The sequence below is a fragment of the Nansenia antarctica genome (genome assembly GCF_963989245.1).
Source record: "Nansenia antarctica genome assembly, chromosome: 7".
NCBI classification, from domain to species: domain Eukaryota; kingdom Metazoa; phylum Chordata; class Actinopteri; order Argentiniformes; family Microstomatidae; genus Nansenia; species Nansenia antarctica.
In genome coordinates this window covers 43,282,646-43,301,592 of record NC_137677.1, presented here as the reverse complement: position 1 = coordinate 43,301,592, position 18,947 = coordinate 43,282,646, and the positions used below count along the sequence as shown (strand labels likewise).

The following is an 18,947-nucleotide window of genomic DNA, read 5'->3' as shown; positions in this document are numbered from 1 at the left end:
TGTTCTGTACTTGGTTGTTGTCCCAAAGGAGTTAGCCACACAAATCCATGAGTGGTCAATGGAAGTTGTTATGGGCTGAGGAGAATTATGAAAGAAGATAAGATTTGGTTCATATTTATCTGATACAGTAGATGGAGCTACTTACTTTGTTTGAGTACTTACAATGTAATTAGGCCTACAATACAGGCCTATATAATGCACTTTTTCTAATATACCCCCCATAGTGAGAATTTAGTATATACGATGTCTTGAACTTTCACTTACTTTTGGGCTACTATAGACACACGCAGGTCTAATTCAAAATGACAGAACACAACAGAGCATTCGATTCATTGAATTATGAACCATAATGCCACATTTCTAAGTGCAATGATTGATTTTATACCATCAGTTATTAAGCTAAATTCCTATTTATAATCTTTTCAACAAAAGCTAATGTTCAGTGTATGATTTGCACAGCATCTTACCAGTTTGCTAATAAACATATTTTCTTTTGAGTGAGTGAGTGGCACAATCCTACCTGTCACTATGACTGATTTCTTATTAATGTAGGCCTATTCATCTCCATCTTCACACCCATAACCTCCTGTTTAGTTCAAACTGTATTGGCATTCCTGAAATGTGCAGAGATATTCACATGCCAATGCGACCAAAGAAACGGGTATCTCCTGCTATTGTTGAATTGCTCCTTTGAGCAGGAGTCTATTCAGCACCCAGCGATGATCTGCTGTCACACAGAACACGTGGGCGCATTATTTGGCACTCATCTAAAATATCGAAGGTCAGCTTCGGAGCGACTGCTTTCTCCTTCTGTGAGTCAACTCGTGACGTTAGAATTATTTTATAAGGTTCTATCTCCATTTTTGGTCAAAATTGAGTTTTTTTTTTACATAATCTGATCCATTAGGTGTTTATTAATGCCTGTGTGGTGTTATTTTTTTAAAATGTTGACATTTTTGAGTTAGTAATTCATAAAATACAAAGGTTCCATCTCACAAAACATAATGGAATGTAAAAACTTTGACGCTCAATATCTCTGAACTACCCTAAACGGAGATAGAACCTTATCATTCTAAGCTCACGTTCTCCTTCTGTGAGTCAACTCCCCATGAACGGATCACTAATCAACTAAATCAAGGACCCCAATTGAAATAAGCCAGTGGCTTTCTTGGGTTTTTATCCTGTTAGTTGACCTTGTATGTAATATGTACTGTCATGTACCTACTTCTGCAAATCTTCTAATAAAGTTTTCAATCAATCAATCAAAACTACCTACCGCCATCCCGAAGCCTGGATAGTTGCATTTCAGTCACTCCATTGCTCATTCTGTACAATTATAACGTAGCTTAAGGTCAATGGAATCATAAATAAAGTAAGATGGGGGTGAAAACCCCCCCACACGAGCTGCAGCTGAACTAATATCCCTGATCCACTACCAGTCACTTGAAACATACCGGTAATCCCTTTCAATAGGCTACGCCTCCGGAATTCATGTACAAAAAAAAAAAAGTCCTTGCATGTGAAACCGCTATAATATAAACATGAGAGTAAACACGAGAGTAAACAAGTAGTTTTTCCAAATTGTATAACCTGGGGGGTCATCAACAATATGACATTCTCAAGTGGTTGTTGTAGCTGATATATTTCAAATGTCGCCTATAATAGCCTACTACAAACACAATTAACAATAACATAACTAACAACAAAGCAACAATGAACATGGATTAGTTAGATTACAATGTCATTTCTATACTACAAGTTTATATAAATGTGTTCCATTTAAAAATGAACGAAAAACAAAGGTTGGGCTACATCTCATAGATAGAGCGAGAGGCTTTTTGCACAATGTATCTCAACACAATAACAATGATCCATTTCTCCCACAGAGCAACTGTATTATCCAATGTATATGTAATATGTAATGTTCAAGGCAATGATCATGTCAAACCTCCTCATGACAAGACAAGCCAACCAAACAACAAAACTGGGTTCAAACAAACCTGTGTATATTCCCCCTCGCAGAATTGAAACCCCAATCAACACCCCAAGTTCTCCTTAATTAACAATAATAATTCCACACGCGGTCCTTCACTTTTAAGGACTATCATATCCGAGTTCAAATCTCGGTGGAACCTCAGGTGACAACCAGTCTCTTAAAAAATACAGCCAAAAAACATCACAATGAAAGATAAAGATCACTCTGTAGTGACAGCCAGCTCCTGGTGGATAATCGTGCTTCATGATCATCGTTTTGAAAGTGATATGAGTCCCCCTGGAACTCAAAGACCCCTGAAGTCTCTCCATCCGCCCCCCAGCGCCCCCTGTCGACCCCCAGCCCGCCACTGCACCCTGCCTCCTCTCTCTCTCCTTCCGATCCTCCAATGTTCACAGCCCTGGACCCGGAGACCGTCGTCTCAATCCCCGGCCCCCGTTTCCACTGGATCTTTCCACACTACACACTACTAACCACCCCGAATCAGGACCAGACCACGCTTAAGGTAACGAAGAAGCTTTGAGGGATAGATCGAGTCCAGGCCAGGGGGGTAAATGTCGTCCTTTCTTGGTGTTTTTCAGAGCTGTGTTCGTCAAGGGGGGGGTGGGGGGCGGGGGGCTGGGGGGCTCAGTGAAAAGCTGACTTCACGCATCAGTTGGTGTGTTCACCATGCTGATATCTACCATAACAAACCTCCTCGCTTCTTCTACAAAGGGTTTCATTTCAAGATCGGGGGTGGGCTATACTCTATGTTCACTAATGCCTTCAAATGCGACGTATGACTTTATGTTATGCACTGTGCTCTTTGAATTCGTCGGTTTAAAAAAAAGGATTCTCTTGTCTTCCAAAGTGAGAGGGGAAACATGAAATGTTTTTTTATTACGCTCGCTTGCGATTGCGAACCCCCCTCTCGCTGCGAATAGATAGGTGCAATTCTGCTTTCCTTGCTTGCAGCCCCTTTAATTCATTCTCCCAGCCCAGTGTTGTGCATCTGATGCCCCCCATAGCCGTGTGTTACTGTGTTATTTTCTCACTATTATAGCTGTGGCTTTTGACATCTAACATCTAACACAGCCTTCGGAAAAGTCACCTAAATGTAGGTATTTAAGGCACAAGGTTGTGTGTGAGTGCTTTGCTGTGCCACTGTACCCCCGTACAGTACTTCATTACTGACAAGGATACACATGAAACTGCGACAATGTGACAACATTTGCACGCCTGTTATGTTTAAATGAAGGGATTATTTCTAAGCCCATTTGAGTCGACCCTAATGGAATGATTTGGTGCCCTTATCTCACCATCTAGCCTGATATTTGCGTGTCATCATCAGTATTCGGAGATGTGAACATCGTTTGCCCTTCAAAATGGTTTAAAATAGGATCGTTAGTTTCAACCGTTATCTCGCGTTTAACAATGAATATCGGTGTTCGCATCCAGACATTGAATAGATAGGCTTGCATGACACCGATTCATAGAAATGAGGGGTCCACACAGTACAAACCACAGACCAAACCCCTTTACAAAGGGTCATTAACTATAGCCTACTTCCATTGAAAGTTGAGGATCCAGCCCACACAGATGTGCAACAGCTCTGGAGATCAATCATTGCAGATGTCAACATCTGGAGGACTAGGAGGAGTAGCCAAGCCAGTGATGGACTGCTGTCTATCTGATACCTGTGTGCATCCGAAAGTTAGGACGTATTCGTGTGGTCAACTAACTCCATAAGTGTTCTACCCATTTGTTCCCAGGGGAAAGATGTCAAATGAAAGGCAACGGTCCGATGACGAGAGTCCGAGCACCAGCAGCGGGAGTTCTGATGCGGACCAGAGGGACCCGCCGGTACCAGAGCCCGAAGAGCCGGAGGAGAGAAAACCAGCCACCTCACCTCCTCCGCCACAAAAGAAACCCACCAAATTATCCAGCAAGACTACTGCTAAGTTGTCCACTAGTGCTAAAAGGTAATTCCACCTCCCTCACTTACCTTTGTGGAGATTTGTGAAAACAGAGCAATACAATAATAGTTATAATATATTATATTAGCCTGTTATGGTCATTTGTCATAGCCAGAGGCATCTTTTAACAGTTATTCCTTTTTGTTGAGTAAGATTAGGCCTTCATGATTAGACTTTAAGATTAGACTTGATCAAATAGGTCACACTTCAAACCAAGCATATTTGATTGGCTTATGCTTTATTCATCATTAGCACATTTCCTGTAATGGTGATGTAACAGGTCTTTACATCTGGTTCCAACCCAGTATGTCATGACTCATAGGCAGTGGGACATTATTTAAGATGAGGCCTTGTAGGCCGAAAACATTTACGAAAGTTTCATTGTAAAACTACAGCCAAGTTTTCATCAACTAGCCTACTGTTAGAAAGGTTCCAATATTCTAAGTTCATGATTATTATATTTGGTTATCATTTCCACCTTGAGCTAAGCTGTGCGTAATATCACCTGCCACCTTAAGTGCGCAGTGCATTCTGGGCCGCATTGATTCAGAACGGAGAATAAGTTGAAAGTTACCACAAGTTTCAACTCCAATCATTTAGCATCGTTGTGCAGCATTACAGTGTCAATGTGCGTCACTGAATTACTGTAAGTACAATGTTTCACCCAGTATTTAGGTTGTACATATTTGCTGTGTTGATTTGGATACTGCCGTTTTCTGCACTCTATATTAGCACTAGCGATTAGATTGGCCATGTGCTTTCTATGGGCGCCGCTATTGCGTGCTCTTCAATGAAGCTCGTTTGGCGCAGTTCACGCTGCAGAGATTGTTATTCGAGTACTGTCTTAAGTTGGTGTTATAATTCAGATTGTACGGCAAAGTGTACTGTTAAGTAGCATAATGTGTATGGTTAAGTTACATGTACTTTTGTATTCACCTTATACAGTCCTTTCCCATAACCTCACTAACACCTACAGTTTAATATGCTATCGCTTTATTGGAAGCTGATAAGCCTATTATTTGATTAGAAATGTGTTTGATTTCATGTTAATTGAGGAAGGGAACAGGTCATTTCATTCATGTTCTATATGAAAAATGTGTTTGAATTCAGGCCTACTCACGTGTAGGTATGCCCTTGTGGGGGTTTAGGAATTGTCAAATGAGTTTCTTTTTCTCAGTTCATGCCATCACGTGTGTCTGGCTGTTGAGATGTATTTGCTATTGATCTACAGCAAATAAAGCAAAGTTGAACTTGGTGGAAAGGGAATGAGGAAAAATGGAACATGGTGATGACAAAAATGTTCTATTCTCCCAAATAAGTCATTTTGTGTTTGGTGAGATGACAATGGTCAATATTGAGATGTTCAGATGCAGTCTGATCTGAAGTTCTCATCTGAGGTACCAACACGGTTTACAGCTGTTGTTGTTTAAAATGTGTCCCTAATGCCGAAAACATGGCTGGATTCTAAGAATCAAAATGTATTGAATAGCAAATGTCAAAATGACCCTGTCTTTCCTACGCACTGTTGATAATGCTTCAGTTACAGGATCTGTGCTCTGCTTTTAAAGCCCTTGTCAAATACACCAGAGGTCCTCCCCCCTTCCCCCTCCCTCTCTCACTCATTTGCATATAAGCTTTAAAAGAAAATCTTTGGTGCTAAAAGTGAGAGGAACGGTGGGCTGAGGGGGCGGATGAAAGCCCGGGGGGGTCGGCTTTGCGCCGGGGTGGAGAATGGCGCCTTACGGTGAAAGGACTGCCGGTGAGCAGAGCTGTAAAGTTTTGCTGTTGTGGGATTCGGGGTTCTGCCCGGGAGAACAAAGACAGAGCAGCCATGTTGCTGTGCTGAAGGGAGAACCAGCCAACCAGTTACAGAGCTCTACAGCTAGAGGGCGCTGTTAACCCCCCCCCCCCCACAGTGTCTTGAGTCTCACAGCCCTTAACTCCCCAACTCATCTCTCCCCCACAGAATCCAGAAGGAGCTTGCCGAGATCACCCTGGATCCACCACCTAACTGCAGGTAAGGCAGTACATCTCTCCCTGCTCCCCTTTAAAAAAAAATATATATCATTTTCAACCCCTCTGTTGCTTAGTTATGTGTTGTGTGTTACAGAAGAATATGGCTTAGTAATAGCAAGTAATAGGGTGTCAATGGGTGTTCCCCCATGTGTCTTCATTGCAGAAGGGCAAAGGTTTAAGGGGGAAAAGCCAGCAGTGTTTTTGATGTAGTGATGAACTGATGTTTGCGTATAGTCTTTGTAGTGTAAAGGCTTTAATAATGCAACAGATGTTGCATTTATGCATGTGTCTTTGATTCCCTCTTCATGGTGAACTCTGTGTAGTTAGATTCCATCTGTTATAATGGCTTGACATAGATGTCTCTATGCAAACATATGGGGCTTTTCAGATAGAGTGCAATAATGTTTAATTAACAAACCTATGATGTTAGATTTTGGATGGAAGCTGGGGGAATTTTCCGAATCTCTTTATCCTGATGAAACTTGGGGAAAGATGAAGGCCTCTGAAACAAGGATGCATGTATTAGATCTCTAGATTCTTCAGGTTTCTGAAGTGAAAGCGTAGGTAGTTACGCAGTAAGATTTGATATTCAATATATCGATATGAATGAGGAACATTGGGTAAACATTCTGTTCTGTTTCAGTACTCTTACTTAGTGGCTGGATTGTCTGTGAAGTTTTTCTTGATGTGGTGTAGAAAACCTACTCTTAATCAAACCACTGCTGTGCACAAGATGTGTGGTTTTTTATTTTTCATTTTTGGACCAAACATCTTAATGTAAAATGTTTTCTGCTAGAGACATTTTCTTTTTTTTCGAAACCAAATAATTTGGGTCCTCCTTCAATGTGGTTTCACACTTCGGCCCGCTCCAGGATGTAGTCAGTCACCAAACTCTGGTGACATCTGGTCTTTATTTGGTTTTCCAAGACCCAGGGCTTAAGAGGGGCTTGTAGCATTCTTATCCCTCCGTTGGGCAGCTTCCAGTACCCCCCCCCCCCTTTCCCCTAACCTAAACTCCCAGTACCCACAGAGTCTCTAACAAGGCTACGCAACGCCTCGTAGAGCAAATTCACATTGGCTTCTGGTTCCACCCACATCCAACAGGAACTCCTCTCTCCCCTCCGCGTCTCGTGGTTTCTGAAGCCTCTCAGCCCACAACACAAATATTTGTTCCAATTTAGTGTTGAGTTTTTTTTTTTTGTTTGTTAAGCATGGAAGCTGTTTGTCTAGAGGATGTAGTATGTTGGGGGTTTTGACGTTACGGCTGAGCAGCGAGCGGTCCGTCTCGCCCGCTGAAGAGTCGGCAACGCCTTGGGTCACCTGCGAAACACTCGGCTGTCTAAATGCTGATGTTGCGTTTTTTTTCCGTGTCTGTTGCAACCTCTGTCCTTTTTTTTCCCCCTGTTTTTGTTGTTGGCCTTTTACATTTATGTATCTAGGTTAGACTCATTTAGATGGAAAGAGAGCCGGTGTGTTTAACCTCTCCTCTTGGCAGAGGTGGGAGTAAGTCACACATGTGCAAGTCACAAGCAAGTCTCAAGTCTTAATCTTCAAGTCTCAAGCAAGTCCCAAGTTACTGAGGTGAAAATCAAGCAAGTCAAGTCGAGTCCCTGCTATAAGTCAGGCAAGTCAAGTCAAGTTATTGCTCAGGTCAAGCAAGTCACAAGTCAATTCATATGAATGATTGATATGATTCTGATGATCTACCCCAGTTTCTACATTTAAATCAGTTAGCCTAATAGATAGTGGTCAAGTCATGTGACTCGAGTCCCCCACCTCTGCCTCTTGGAGAGCTACCATTGTGCAGGATTTTTTTCCGCTCCGAACCTTACCTTGCACGCCGGATTCTTCTAATAAGCCGCTCATCACGAGCCTGTTCAGCTGAATCAGGTGTGCTGGGGGCTAGGGGCTGCAGGAGGGGGGTAGACTGACTGCTCTAGTATGCAGATCATCAGTGTGTGTATGTGTGTGTGTGTGTGTGTGAGTGTGAGTGTGTGTGTGCACGTGTGTGTAAATACAGTATATGTGATTCAGTATTCAGATGGATGTGTGTGATCCCGTGTTTATAAGTCTGTGAGTGTGTGTGTGTACATGTTAGTGTCTGTGAATATATAATATGTGAATATATAATATGTGTATGTGCTTTATTCAGATCGGTGTGTGCGTGCGTGCGTGTGTGTGTGTGCGTACGTGTACGTGTGTGTGTGTGTGTGTGTGTGTGTGAACGCTCGCTACCGCTGCTGTGCGGTGGTTCTGGTGAGCAGAGGCACTCCACCACGTCTGCCTTGTGAAGACAGAATCCATCCCCTGTTGAGACGTTGATAACGGCGTCGGACAATGCCGCCGATTTCACGGTCTGATCAACACCGCCGCCGCGGCGCTCAGCGGCGCTCAGCGGCTCACCCCGCGGTGCCATCCCATAATGCTAGGCAGCCCCCCCCCCCCTGCTCTCTCTAACATTGACTCACATGTCTCTTTCATTCAGAGTGTCTCTTTTTGTGAGTCTTATTTTACCTGAGGCTGGGACATCGATCCTAGGGGGTGATTATGCACCATATCTCAGCGGCCTGGCAGGCCCCTTATACGTCCAGTATGTTCAGAGGCGCCGTACACCGTGTTAGGGTTTTAACTGCACTGGGGGCGGCTGTGGCGCAGGAGATAGAGTGATGATCGCAAGGTTGGCAGATCGGTGGTTCGAGCCCCGGCTGGCCACATGTCGAAGTGTCCTTCCTGGGCAAGACACTGAACCCCAAAATGATTCCCAGTGAGCGGGCTGGCACCTTGCATGGTAGCTTGCTGCCATTGGTGTGTGAATGGGTGAATGAAAGGCTGTTGTAAAGCGCTTAGTGCAGTCCATTCCATTTGGACGGGCACGACGGAACCGATGGAGCTCCTTGGAGGAGCGTGGACGGACTTCCTTCTGGTTCGGTGTGTGTGGTCTACTGGTGTCGCTGCTCTGTCCAACACGCTGCCTTTCTCTGTCCCCTCAGGCCCGTGTACTCTCTGAGCTTACACGGTCACTCTGAGCTTACACGGTCACAAACACGGCTACATACTCACACACACACACACACACACACACACACACACGCACACACGCACACACACACACACACACACACACACACACACACACAGACTACACTAGTCCAAGTAATCACAGTTCTTCTGCAATTCTATGCTGAGAGTTACAGACTCAATGAAGGACAATGGCTTTGTCTAAACGTTAGCCTACATCTGTGCTATAACACAAATGAATTAGGGATGGTGTTCTAATGATAAACCCATAACTAAAATGCTATTACAGTGTTTGCAGTGTTTGTACTTACCGGACTGCCTAAGCAAACATTGACTCACCAGGTCTCTCTTGAAAAATAGATGTTTATCTCAATGAGACTAACCTGGAGAAATAAAGATGGTTTTCAAATACTGTAGATAAACAAATGCATACAACCTGTGATGTGAGCTGTCCTACTTAAATGCTCTCTGACGGTTTATTTCCTGATGTTATGTTGCATGCGTCAGTAGATGTTAATGTAGACACTGATGCAGACACACACACCACCCCACTGAGAAACACTGTCATTGATAAAACACCTCCGTGCTCCTTCGCTTACAAATAAACACACACCTTCACCTTCAAAGGCTGCTGTAGTTTTAAGATCCATGTAGATGTTGCACCTTGAGTGCAGCAGAGAACACAAAGGTAGCTAAATGATTCAGTGATGCATCGAAACAGCATAAGATAGATGTACTTGAAAGCAGTTGTCCCAACGGTGGTCTTGTGTGGCTAAGTGCTGTAGAGCTTGGCGATACCCCACATTTAGATAGCCTAGTTGGTACGATTCCCGCTTGGACCGTTTATCCTATATTAGCCTGCCGGTATACACTGAATGTACACCGTTAAACATGTCCTGGAAGTCGTCTGGGTGGACTGTGGCTCAGGATGTAGAGCCGGCGTAAACATTTTCGCAAGGTCAGCGGTTCGAACCCCGGCTGGCCACATGTCGATGTGTCCTCGGGCAAGACACTGAACCCCCAAATTGCTCTCAATGAGCGGGGCCGCCGCCTTGCATGGTAGGCTTGCCGCCATCGGTGTGTGAATGTGTGTGTGAACGTGTGTGTGAATGAATGAGAGACCGTTGTAAAGCGATTTCGAATAAAGCGCTCAAAAGTCAGTCTGTTTACCATTTACCATGTCTGATCAACGGCATCATGTGAACTGCATGGTCTACGCTACAGTTTGGAACTCGATATCCAGTTCCTCTTATGTCTGACTGGGTCTTACTGTGTGTTTGTGTGTGTGTGTGTGCGTGTGCCGTGCGTGCGTTCGTTCGTGTGTGAGCGAGCTCTGTTGTTTGAATCCGTGTTTGACAGTCAGTGTTATTTCAGAGTGCACATCATTTCCAGCGTAACCCATCTGTAGGGAGAGAGCATGTCGGAGCACATCACCTGATTATGCATCATTGTCAGATCCATCTTTCTGGGAAGGGGATAGATCAGTGAGTGCCACCGTGGTAGTTTGATGACTGTGGTGTGTGATGGGTTGTTGTATAGGCTTACAATCACTAATTAGAAGATAAAGATGTGTCGATGATGGAGGTGTAGGCTACAAGCTGTGCGCACTAGAATTCATTACAATTAAGATACCTGCTTCGGAAATGATCAACAGCACTTGAAGAGATTTATGGACACTACGTAGTTTAGATTAAAATAACATTTTATGGTTAAAATGCTTGACTGTAAATTAATTTCTACCACAGAGCAATTCTCCTGACTGCTTTGTGTTGCGTATTGATTTTCGAATTCCGCACGGCAGGCTAGATTTCACACGTTCCCGGCTCACGTCTGGTTAGGGAACCGTGTTTGGAAATGAATCCTCATTCGATACGTTGTTTGGTTTCCAGAGGGATGTTAGTTAAGAACAATGGAGTTCAATTATTAAAAGAAGAGTATTTTACCTGGTTTATTATGCTCACATTCTATCTCATATCTTAGAGGTATACAGCGATTGATTAAGTGGACTGTATTAACTACATTTTTCGACATCATAAAAGGTGCCGTTCTCCTTCATATGCTGAGTATTATTCATGACTCTAGTATCAGTTCAATTCCTCCGGAACGCCTTTTGAAATTCCAAGCGGATATGTAAATGAATCACAGCACAGAACCACTTTTCTTTTTCGGAAAAGTTGTCTATTTGGAGATTGGAAGTTATTTCCAGGACGTCTTTAGTCTTTAGGATGGAGCATAGCCAGGTAAGACACTCTGCACCCTCAATGCGTACAGACAGAAGAGCGTTCCAGTTAACATAAAAACCTAGATGAAGCTGTGCGTATTGTGGAATAGGAGGACATGGGATGCAATCGGTGACCTGTGAATTGAAAGGCTAAGATCCTTCAAGCAAGTGTTTAAACAGGATGCCCCCTCCCCCCCCAGCTGTGATATCATTCATATTTGATGCCCTCGTCAGAGTTGGTAATCATAGTATCGCCACGGTTACTGACTGTGGGCGGTTCAGCTGTGTAGTCTACCACCCTGCGTGACTGAAGGGTGAGTGTAAAGGCCGGGGCCTGGTTCTATCCAACTCACTTCATACAACCTTCCTACATGTTTGGCAAGAATGTAGCAGGGGGCATATTTCATGCACTTCTGTTTTGATTTTGTATCACTCTGTATCATTGTATCATTTTATACCACTTCAATACTAATACACACAGCTGGCGATGTACATGGATCCTATGTTATTGTCTTCGATGTGAAGAAAACTCAATACTGAACCAACAGATAAGACAGATGCAAGGAGACTTTATCACCAGAGAGACATTTTGCTGAAACCTTTTGGCAGTACCGTTAACACAATAGTGTCAAGTCGACTCAAGGAAGAATTAGGTTACAGCTTTATTAAGTGGTAAATGAATAGTGGATATGGAGTCTGAACTGCACCTCAAACCCGAGGCCGCTGCTTCTTGAGACATATCTTTCCTCATGAGAGGAGGAAGTCACCGGACGTCTCTTAAAAGGAGAAACTAGCGTGGCGGGAATCTGTTGAATGTCCGGCACCTCTGGCCACACGGTTGAAATATGAGTTCAGAGGTCCAAACAACAACATCCTCCCTAAGCCGCCACACTGTCCACACTGTTGTGTTTCTGCATGCGGACGGCGGACGCCATTCGAAAAAGTCAGCCAACAGAGACAAAAAAGGCGAACGCCGGTGAGTCCTCCCACTCCCCTAGAACACCTCGGGCCAGTAAAAACATGTTGGTGTACAAACACGGTATCGCACCCAAACCCTCAGGGACCCAAACAGAGTTGGTGAATGAAATATTCATTTCAAGGGATTCTCATTCCCCCTGATCGCTACTGATTCAACATAGTCATAACAACCAGAAGAAAACAATCTTTTAGAAAGCTTGAATGTCACCCATTGCACCTTTTTTAACCAAAGACCTAATTTAGTCCTATGAGGCTCAGTGATGAAGATAACGTGTACAAATGACACAGACATGTGGTATTCATTTATTCTGGACTATACTGGATTGATTTGAAACGACAGGCTGACATTACACACATAGTTTGTCCGACCGCTGCAAAGAACCCAGATATGCCTCAGATACACAGCCTCAGCCGCATCTCCCCGTGATACGGTAAATGTACTGTAGATAATGATGTTTTATTTGTATCGTGCTTGTCCCTGGAGTTAGAGGTCATTTGCAAGTAGACTAGCCCATAGACCCATGTCCTGTATCCAGGGTCTCAGGAGAAAAGACGGCTTGCTGTTATTGGTCCCCCTTCTCACCCCCCCCCCCTCCCCCTCCCCCTTTCCCTCCCACCTCCTCTCCTTCTCTCTTTCCCTTTTCCCTCTCCCTCTTTCCCTCCCTCCCCTGCACCCCTCTGCTCTGTGAGGCGTCACTCAAACCTGATACACACACACACACACACACACACACACACACACACACACACACACACACACACACACACACACACACAAGCCTTGTCATGGCATGACCGTTTGGCCTAGTCCTCAGATAACACACACACACACACACACACACGTGCATGCACGAACGCGCCCTCACACACACGGCCTGTGATAAACACCCTGTCCCGTCACCATGCTCTCTTTAGATTTTGGTGGCAGTTTTCTTCCATTTCTAACACCTAACCATACAGTATGTTGATATCCAAACACTTCAAATTCCCCAAAAGTCTTGACACCCCAATGAATTCAAAGAGTTTGGAATTTTACAGGTTTGAGATAACGTATACATACATTTTACGTTATGTATACACTGTAACATATTTACATGATGTTTCATTGATATTTGATGCGAAAGTCCCTTCCCTAGCTGTTCAATTGCAACCTGTTGAGCCCCCCTTCTTTTCCTGAGTGGCACATCCAGTCTGTTTAGAATGTTTACCTGCTGTTTTTAGGACCGGCACGTCCACTCTACAGTGTTTCCCATTCATTCTTAAACCTATTTGCATACCTCTCATAATAACATGAAAAAATCTCTAACGTCGTGTTTTTGCGCCGGCGCTTGAGCAAAGCGTGTCTCACTCCTACCCCTCTGCTGTAAGCTCGCATGCTCCCACACTTTAGACTACTTGACTACTGTACTTGACTATATTTCAGTGCTGCTCGCGCTGTTGCAGGAAAGTGTTAGAGCTGGTCCGTGGCATGGCCGGCGCTAGGGTCGTTTTAGTGTCACGTCCAGTGTATTTAGAATGCTTACCTGCTGTTTTTAGGAGTCGCACGTCCAGTCTATTTACAATGTTTACCTATTGTTTCGTTGTCACTGCCGGTTGCTATTTAGTGGAATGAAAATGTAGCCCGTGGACTAAACCACACAAATGTCTTCCACTGCTGCGGCTGTAAGTCTCTGGCAAGTCAGATTAGCGTAACACTCTCGCTGAGCGCCGCGACACCCACTGTCACAGCCGCAGCGGTGACGGGCCGATGTCGGACGGCGACAATAGACAATAGCAGCCGAGGGTCCTAGAGGGAGGCTGGTCGACTCCATGCTGAACAATGCCACCCAGACCCTGAGGCCAGCTGGGCCTTCTCTCTCCTAATGTCCGGACAAAAGCCGGAGCAGCTTCCACAACACGTCGGCCCAGTTGTGGTCAACGGTTTTAACTACCTCGCCGCTTTTAAAAGCAGACAAAAGACTCCTGCTTGTTGGCGTGGAGGAGGGCTGTCAAGGAGCTGCGCTCCACATCCTCCACATCATGTTCCCTACATTACCATCTCAGTCCATCCATCCCTCCCTCCCTCCCTCCCCTCCCTGTGCTGAGCTGTGCTGAGCTGGCTGAAGCTATATCACATCGTTACAAGCTAGCCAGTAGGAAAGGGGAGAAAGCGTCTGTCTCATCAATCTAAACCTGTCGATAGTCTTTGGTGTGTCTTTTTTTTATGGCTGGTATTTGGTCCGTTATGACAGATTTTGTTTTGCTCTTACTGTAGTTCTTCTTTGACACTAATTTGATGTTCAACGGGTGTTAACATCTCCAACCCTCACCCCCTTCACCCTCAATCACAGCCTCAGCTTCCTCTCCCTCACCCCCAACACAAGCCTTACCTCCCTCCCTCACCCACACTGTCACCGCTCCCCCACCCACCCCCCACCCCTCCCCTCTCCCTCATCCCCCCCACCCCCACCTCACCATCTGCGCCAATATGTCTATGTCTTGTTTGCCGTGTTCTGTTTGGACAGCATGACTCAAGACATCATCCTTCCTAATATGTTATGAGTCAGAAAAGGCCGGATGTCTGTCAGAACAACCCAGATCGTTCTTTCTCCTTGGTCTTTCTCCTTTTTTTTCTTCTGCTCATTTGTTTTGTTTATGGAATATGGTCAGGTATGAGTCACTACGAAGACAAGTCGATGGGAATTTCAACCATTTCTTTCAGTCCGTTATAACATTAGGCCCACTGTCATTAAATTTGACATTGTTAGAAACATTAATGTCACGCCTTGTGTATTGTTGGAGTGTTTCTTGTTGTGAAGTACAGCAGAAGAAGAGGAGTTGTTACGTATTCATCTTGAATATGAGCGCTGGAGACTGAGTGGTGTATAAGTACAGTATGGGCTGCTTGCAGTCTCTCTTGAAAGAGAGGTTTTCATTTTAAACAAACCACTATCATTTTATTTTTGTAAACATCCATGCTAGGCTTCTAAACAGTTTGGAAGTGGCCTCTCTATCAGGAAGGAGGATGAAGATGATGAAGAATCCTCTTTGTGTCTGTCTCATCGTTATCCGCAATTACCAGTCTTGGTAGAGCCCTGGGCAACACGTGTTAGAGCGTCGTAGCAGTGACAGTGATTAGAGAGAACCCCTACTAACTTTTACATTGAGGTGATTCACATTGAACTAAATCTTGACCTTGTAGCTGTTGTCACAATGTTGTCACAATGTTGTCACAATGGTTTTATGTGATAATGTCGCCACCAACCGTCTCACACAATCGGTTTGCAGTGTTGTAAAAATGTCATGTGTGTTAGCAGGGGCAGCTTTGTTGCCCAGCTCTGAGTAATTTGGCAGTAAACTCGCTGTGATGATTAATCTCTCAGTTCCACCTCCTCTCTCTCTCTTTATCTCTCTCTTTCTCTCTCTCTCTCTCTTTCTCTCTCTCTTTCTTTCTGTCACTCTTCTCTCGCTTGCTCGCTCTCTTTCTCTCTCTCTCACACTTTCTTTCTCTCTCTCTTTCTTTCTCTCACTCTTCTCTCGCTTGCTCGCTCTCTTTCTCTCTCTCCTTCTCTCTCACTTGCTCTCTTTCTCTCTCTCTCTTTCTCTCTCTCTCCTTCTCTTTCACTTGCTCTCTTTGGCTCTCTCTCTTTGGCTCTCTCTCCTTCTCTTTCACTTGCTCTCTTTGGCCCTCTCTCGGCACGTTATTCTACAACTGCTCCTTTTCTCCTCCGTGTGTACGTGCTGGTGTTTATGGATGGCCGTGGTGTGGTGTGATTGTTTAGGCTATGTACAGCATTGTCGTGGTATGACAAGCAGTAAATCATGATTGCCCAACCCTCACCCAGGGCTGTTTAGCATGATAGCATGTGGTTGTGGGGTTGCATGCGAAAATAACACATAGAAACCGACTTAAAACGTATATAAATAAGTTTGTGCCTGCAGACCAGTGTATGTATTTGTTGTTTTGACATGAATTGTACATATAGGTCCGTGGTTTGGTCTGTGGTTTTAGGAAAGGTGACACATTCCTTTCCCCACCACTGAGGTTTACGATACAAGGTGTTAGGGGGTCACGCTGTTGACTTGAAAACAGCCACAGGATTAGGCCTACGAGGTCTACTGATATCCATACACCACTGTCGTTATTCTCTTGATACACTTTGGACACAATAGGCTACTCTCTGCAAGACGGCCACCTCAGAAACCACTTCCTCCCAGTGTGTGTTTCAGAATAGCACCAGGTGTAGCTCGCTCACCTTGCTGGCTCTGTTTGAAAGACCTGGATTATACAGTAGATACTCCACTCCACTGCTCCGTCAGATTCAGATTCAATTGTCATTGGCAGAGTACAAGTACAGAGACAACGAAACACATTCGGCATCTAGCCAGTGCAAAAGCCATAAAGATGTACTCCACTGCTCTGGCATGTGCTGGTGTTAATAGCACTATGCTGTTAAGCGGTTAACCTGTAGCCTACGAGAACTTGAGGAGGATGGACTTCCACATAGACATTAAATACGTTTATTTGTTGTTTTGCAACTGAGTCATTTGTTCATAGCTAGTCGCTACCCAAACGTCACTCTGCTTAAATTTAACCCTCGAAGCGCCATGCGATGTGGTTTATTCGAGACGGTCCTTTTAATTTCCAGTGCTTCGCTAACCCCTCGATCAGACAGCGTTTCAGTTGTATAGACACACAAGACCATATATAATATCACATACTGTGTTGTCTAATGGTATGTGATATTTGAATAAAACTTAAAAACATCAGATAAAGGAAAAAAAGGATGCACTCAAATGCTTCCCATGTTTCAAGTTTCAGTTTTTGTTGGTTTTAATGATTATCTCTCTGGAAGTACAGATCAGGCTTCTAGCTGTTTGGAAGGCCTCTGTGTGTACAGGCAGCACCACAGAACATTAGGAAACTGTTTTTTTTTCTCGTTTGCTGAAGAATAATTACATTGATTTTACAAGCTGCTGTGACATCCCTCCTTAGACCCTGTCATGTCCCATTTGCCTTTAAAAGATATTGTTCTAGGCTGTCGGGTCATCTATCATGTGGGCTTGTGACGGGAGTCATTTCGCATTGGAGGACGAAATTATTCACCGTTCCGTTTTATGAAGGGCGATATCTGAGTATGTGTGATCAGTGTTATGTTTGTTTAGTTTATCTGTGGAACGGTGCCGTTTAATCTCACTCTACAGGCCTTTGCACACTGATACGTTTTTTACGTCCGTTTTTTAGTAAAAAACCGGGGACAGTTGAAAGGGGTTCTTCCCCCTGATGTAGTCTACCATTTGGTTTTAGCTATATTGCTCTCACTTGTTTGTACCTTTTGCTAAATCAAGCATTTAGAATGTAGAGTGCATATTGAGAAATTTCGCAACGTCAATATAACAAAAAAACGCCTTACCTCTGGTGTTGGCCAAATGGTTCATGACGATAGTTTATGTATCTTCTACCTCAGATATGTTTGAGATGCAGCCTTGTCTAACAGTGACCCGTGTGTTTGTCCAACGTAAACCACAGCAAAGGCAAGGGATGTTTTGATTAGGAGATTCAAATTCAAAGCCAGCCTGTTCTGCTGCAGAAATGTTACATAAATATGTAGGAAACCATCAATCGTGCAGACAGGCAGGCAGGCTTCTATAGTTGATTACATTAGCTGTTCAACAAGACTGTACATTCTCTCTCTGAGGAACATTGGTGTCTATCATTTTTATTGAACAGTTTGGAAAGTGTAGCGCTGCGTCTCAATCAAGGCTTGAAAGCTCTGATGTGTGATACAGTAAAAACAGTGTCATAATGATGTCATAGTTATTAACACATGAACAGATGTGTGGGTAACCATGTAAAATCACTAGTGAGATCTTCCTTATCTTCCTCATGAATCAGGGTGTTATCTTTTGAGTCGTAAATGGCATGGCTCTAAAATTACTGTTTACTGTTACTGTGGCTGTTTCTACCAATCATACAACAGCTAATGGTGAATATTCCTAATGTTTTCAACATCCTTTGTCAATGTACCATATGCAATTGGATTTGTGTTTCGTTTATCAACACATTACATTTTCAAATGTTGATGAGTTTTCGTTGGCATGCTCCATAAATGTAAACCAACAATTTGGCCTAGCCCTTGCTGTTTCTGCCAATCATACACAATAGGCCTAACTAGGGCTGGGCAAACGATCAACATTTCTTTTTCGATAATCGCAAGAATTAACGATCAATTATCGATTAATCGATAAGCTTCTTTTCGAAAAAAAAAAATAATAGGGCAGAAATAACAAGCATGTTTTCCTTGGGGAAAACGTTATTTGTGTTGCTATTGCACACATTCATTCACATTCAAACTAGACACTACAGTCAGATAACAATCCTCTTAAACAAGGCAGTGAGTAGCCTAAATTGTTTAACTTAAAAACACATTTTATGTTATAAATAAAAATATAGAAAATAAGTAACTCACCATAGGAGCAGTACAAAAACAGTTACTCACAAATAGGAGGATGACTGAAAACGTTAGTGTCAAATTTATTAATGATTATCGATTAAAATATTTTGTGATCGACCAAGATCCTTATCGATCAATTATCGATCGTCGATCATTGATGCCCACCCCTAGGCCTAACTTTGATCACAATCATGGGTGTACTATAAAATGAGAATTTTAGTTGCTTTATCAACATTCCCCCCCAAAATCACGTACACGTATTTTGATATTTGATAACAGGACCAAGGTGAACTAAATCTGAGCAGTGTGAGTGGTGAGGCCAGCTCTCTCAT

At 43.7% G+C, this 18,947-nt stretch overlaps 1 protein-coding gene across 1 annotated transcript in view; it reads left to right on the top strand.

Moving 5' to 3' along the window:
* Positions 1-2,398: 2,398 nt before the first annotated feature.
* Positions 2,399-18,947, top strand: part of ube2e3 (ubiquitin-conjugating enzyme E2E 3) — a 36,676-nt gene continuing 20,127 nt past the window's right edge. Inside the window, exons 1-3 of the mRNA XM_080537334.1 lie at positions 2,399-2,498; positions 3,745-3,954; positions 5,915-5,965. Of these exons, the coding sequence (XP_080393460.1) occupies positions 3,752-3,954; positions 5,915-5,965 (254 nt within the window). The 5' untranslated portion in view covers positions 2,399-2,498; positions 3,745-3,751. The remainder of the gene's footprint in view (positions 2,499-3,744; positions 3,955-5,914; positions 5,966-18,947) is intronic.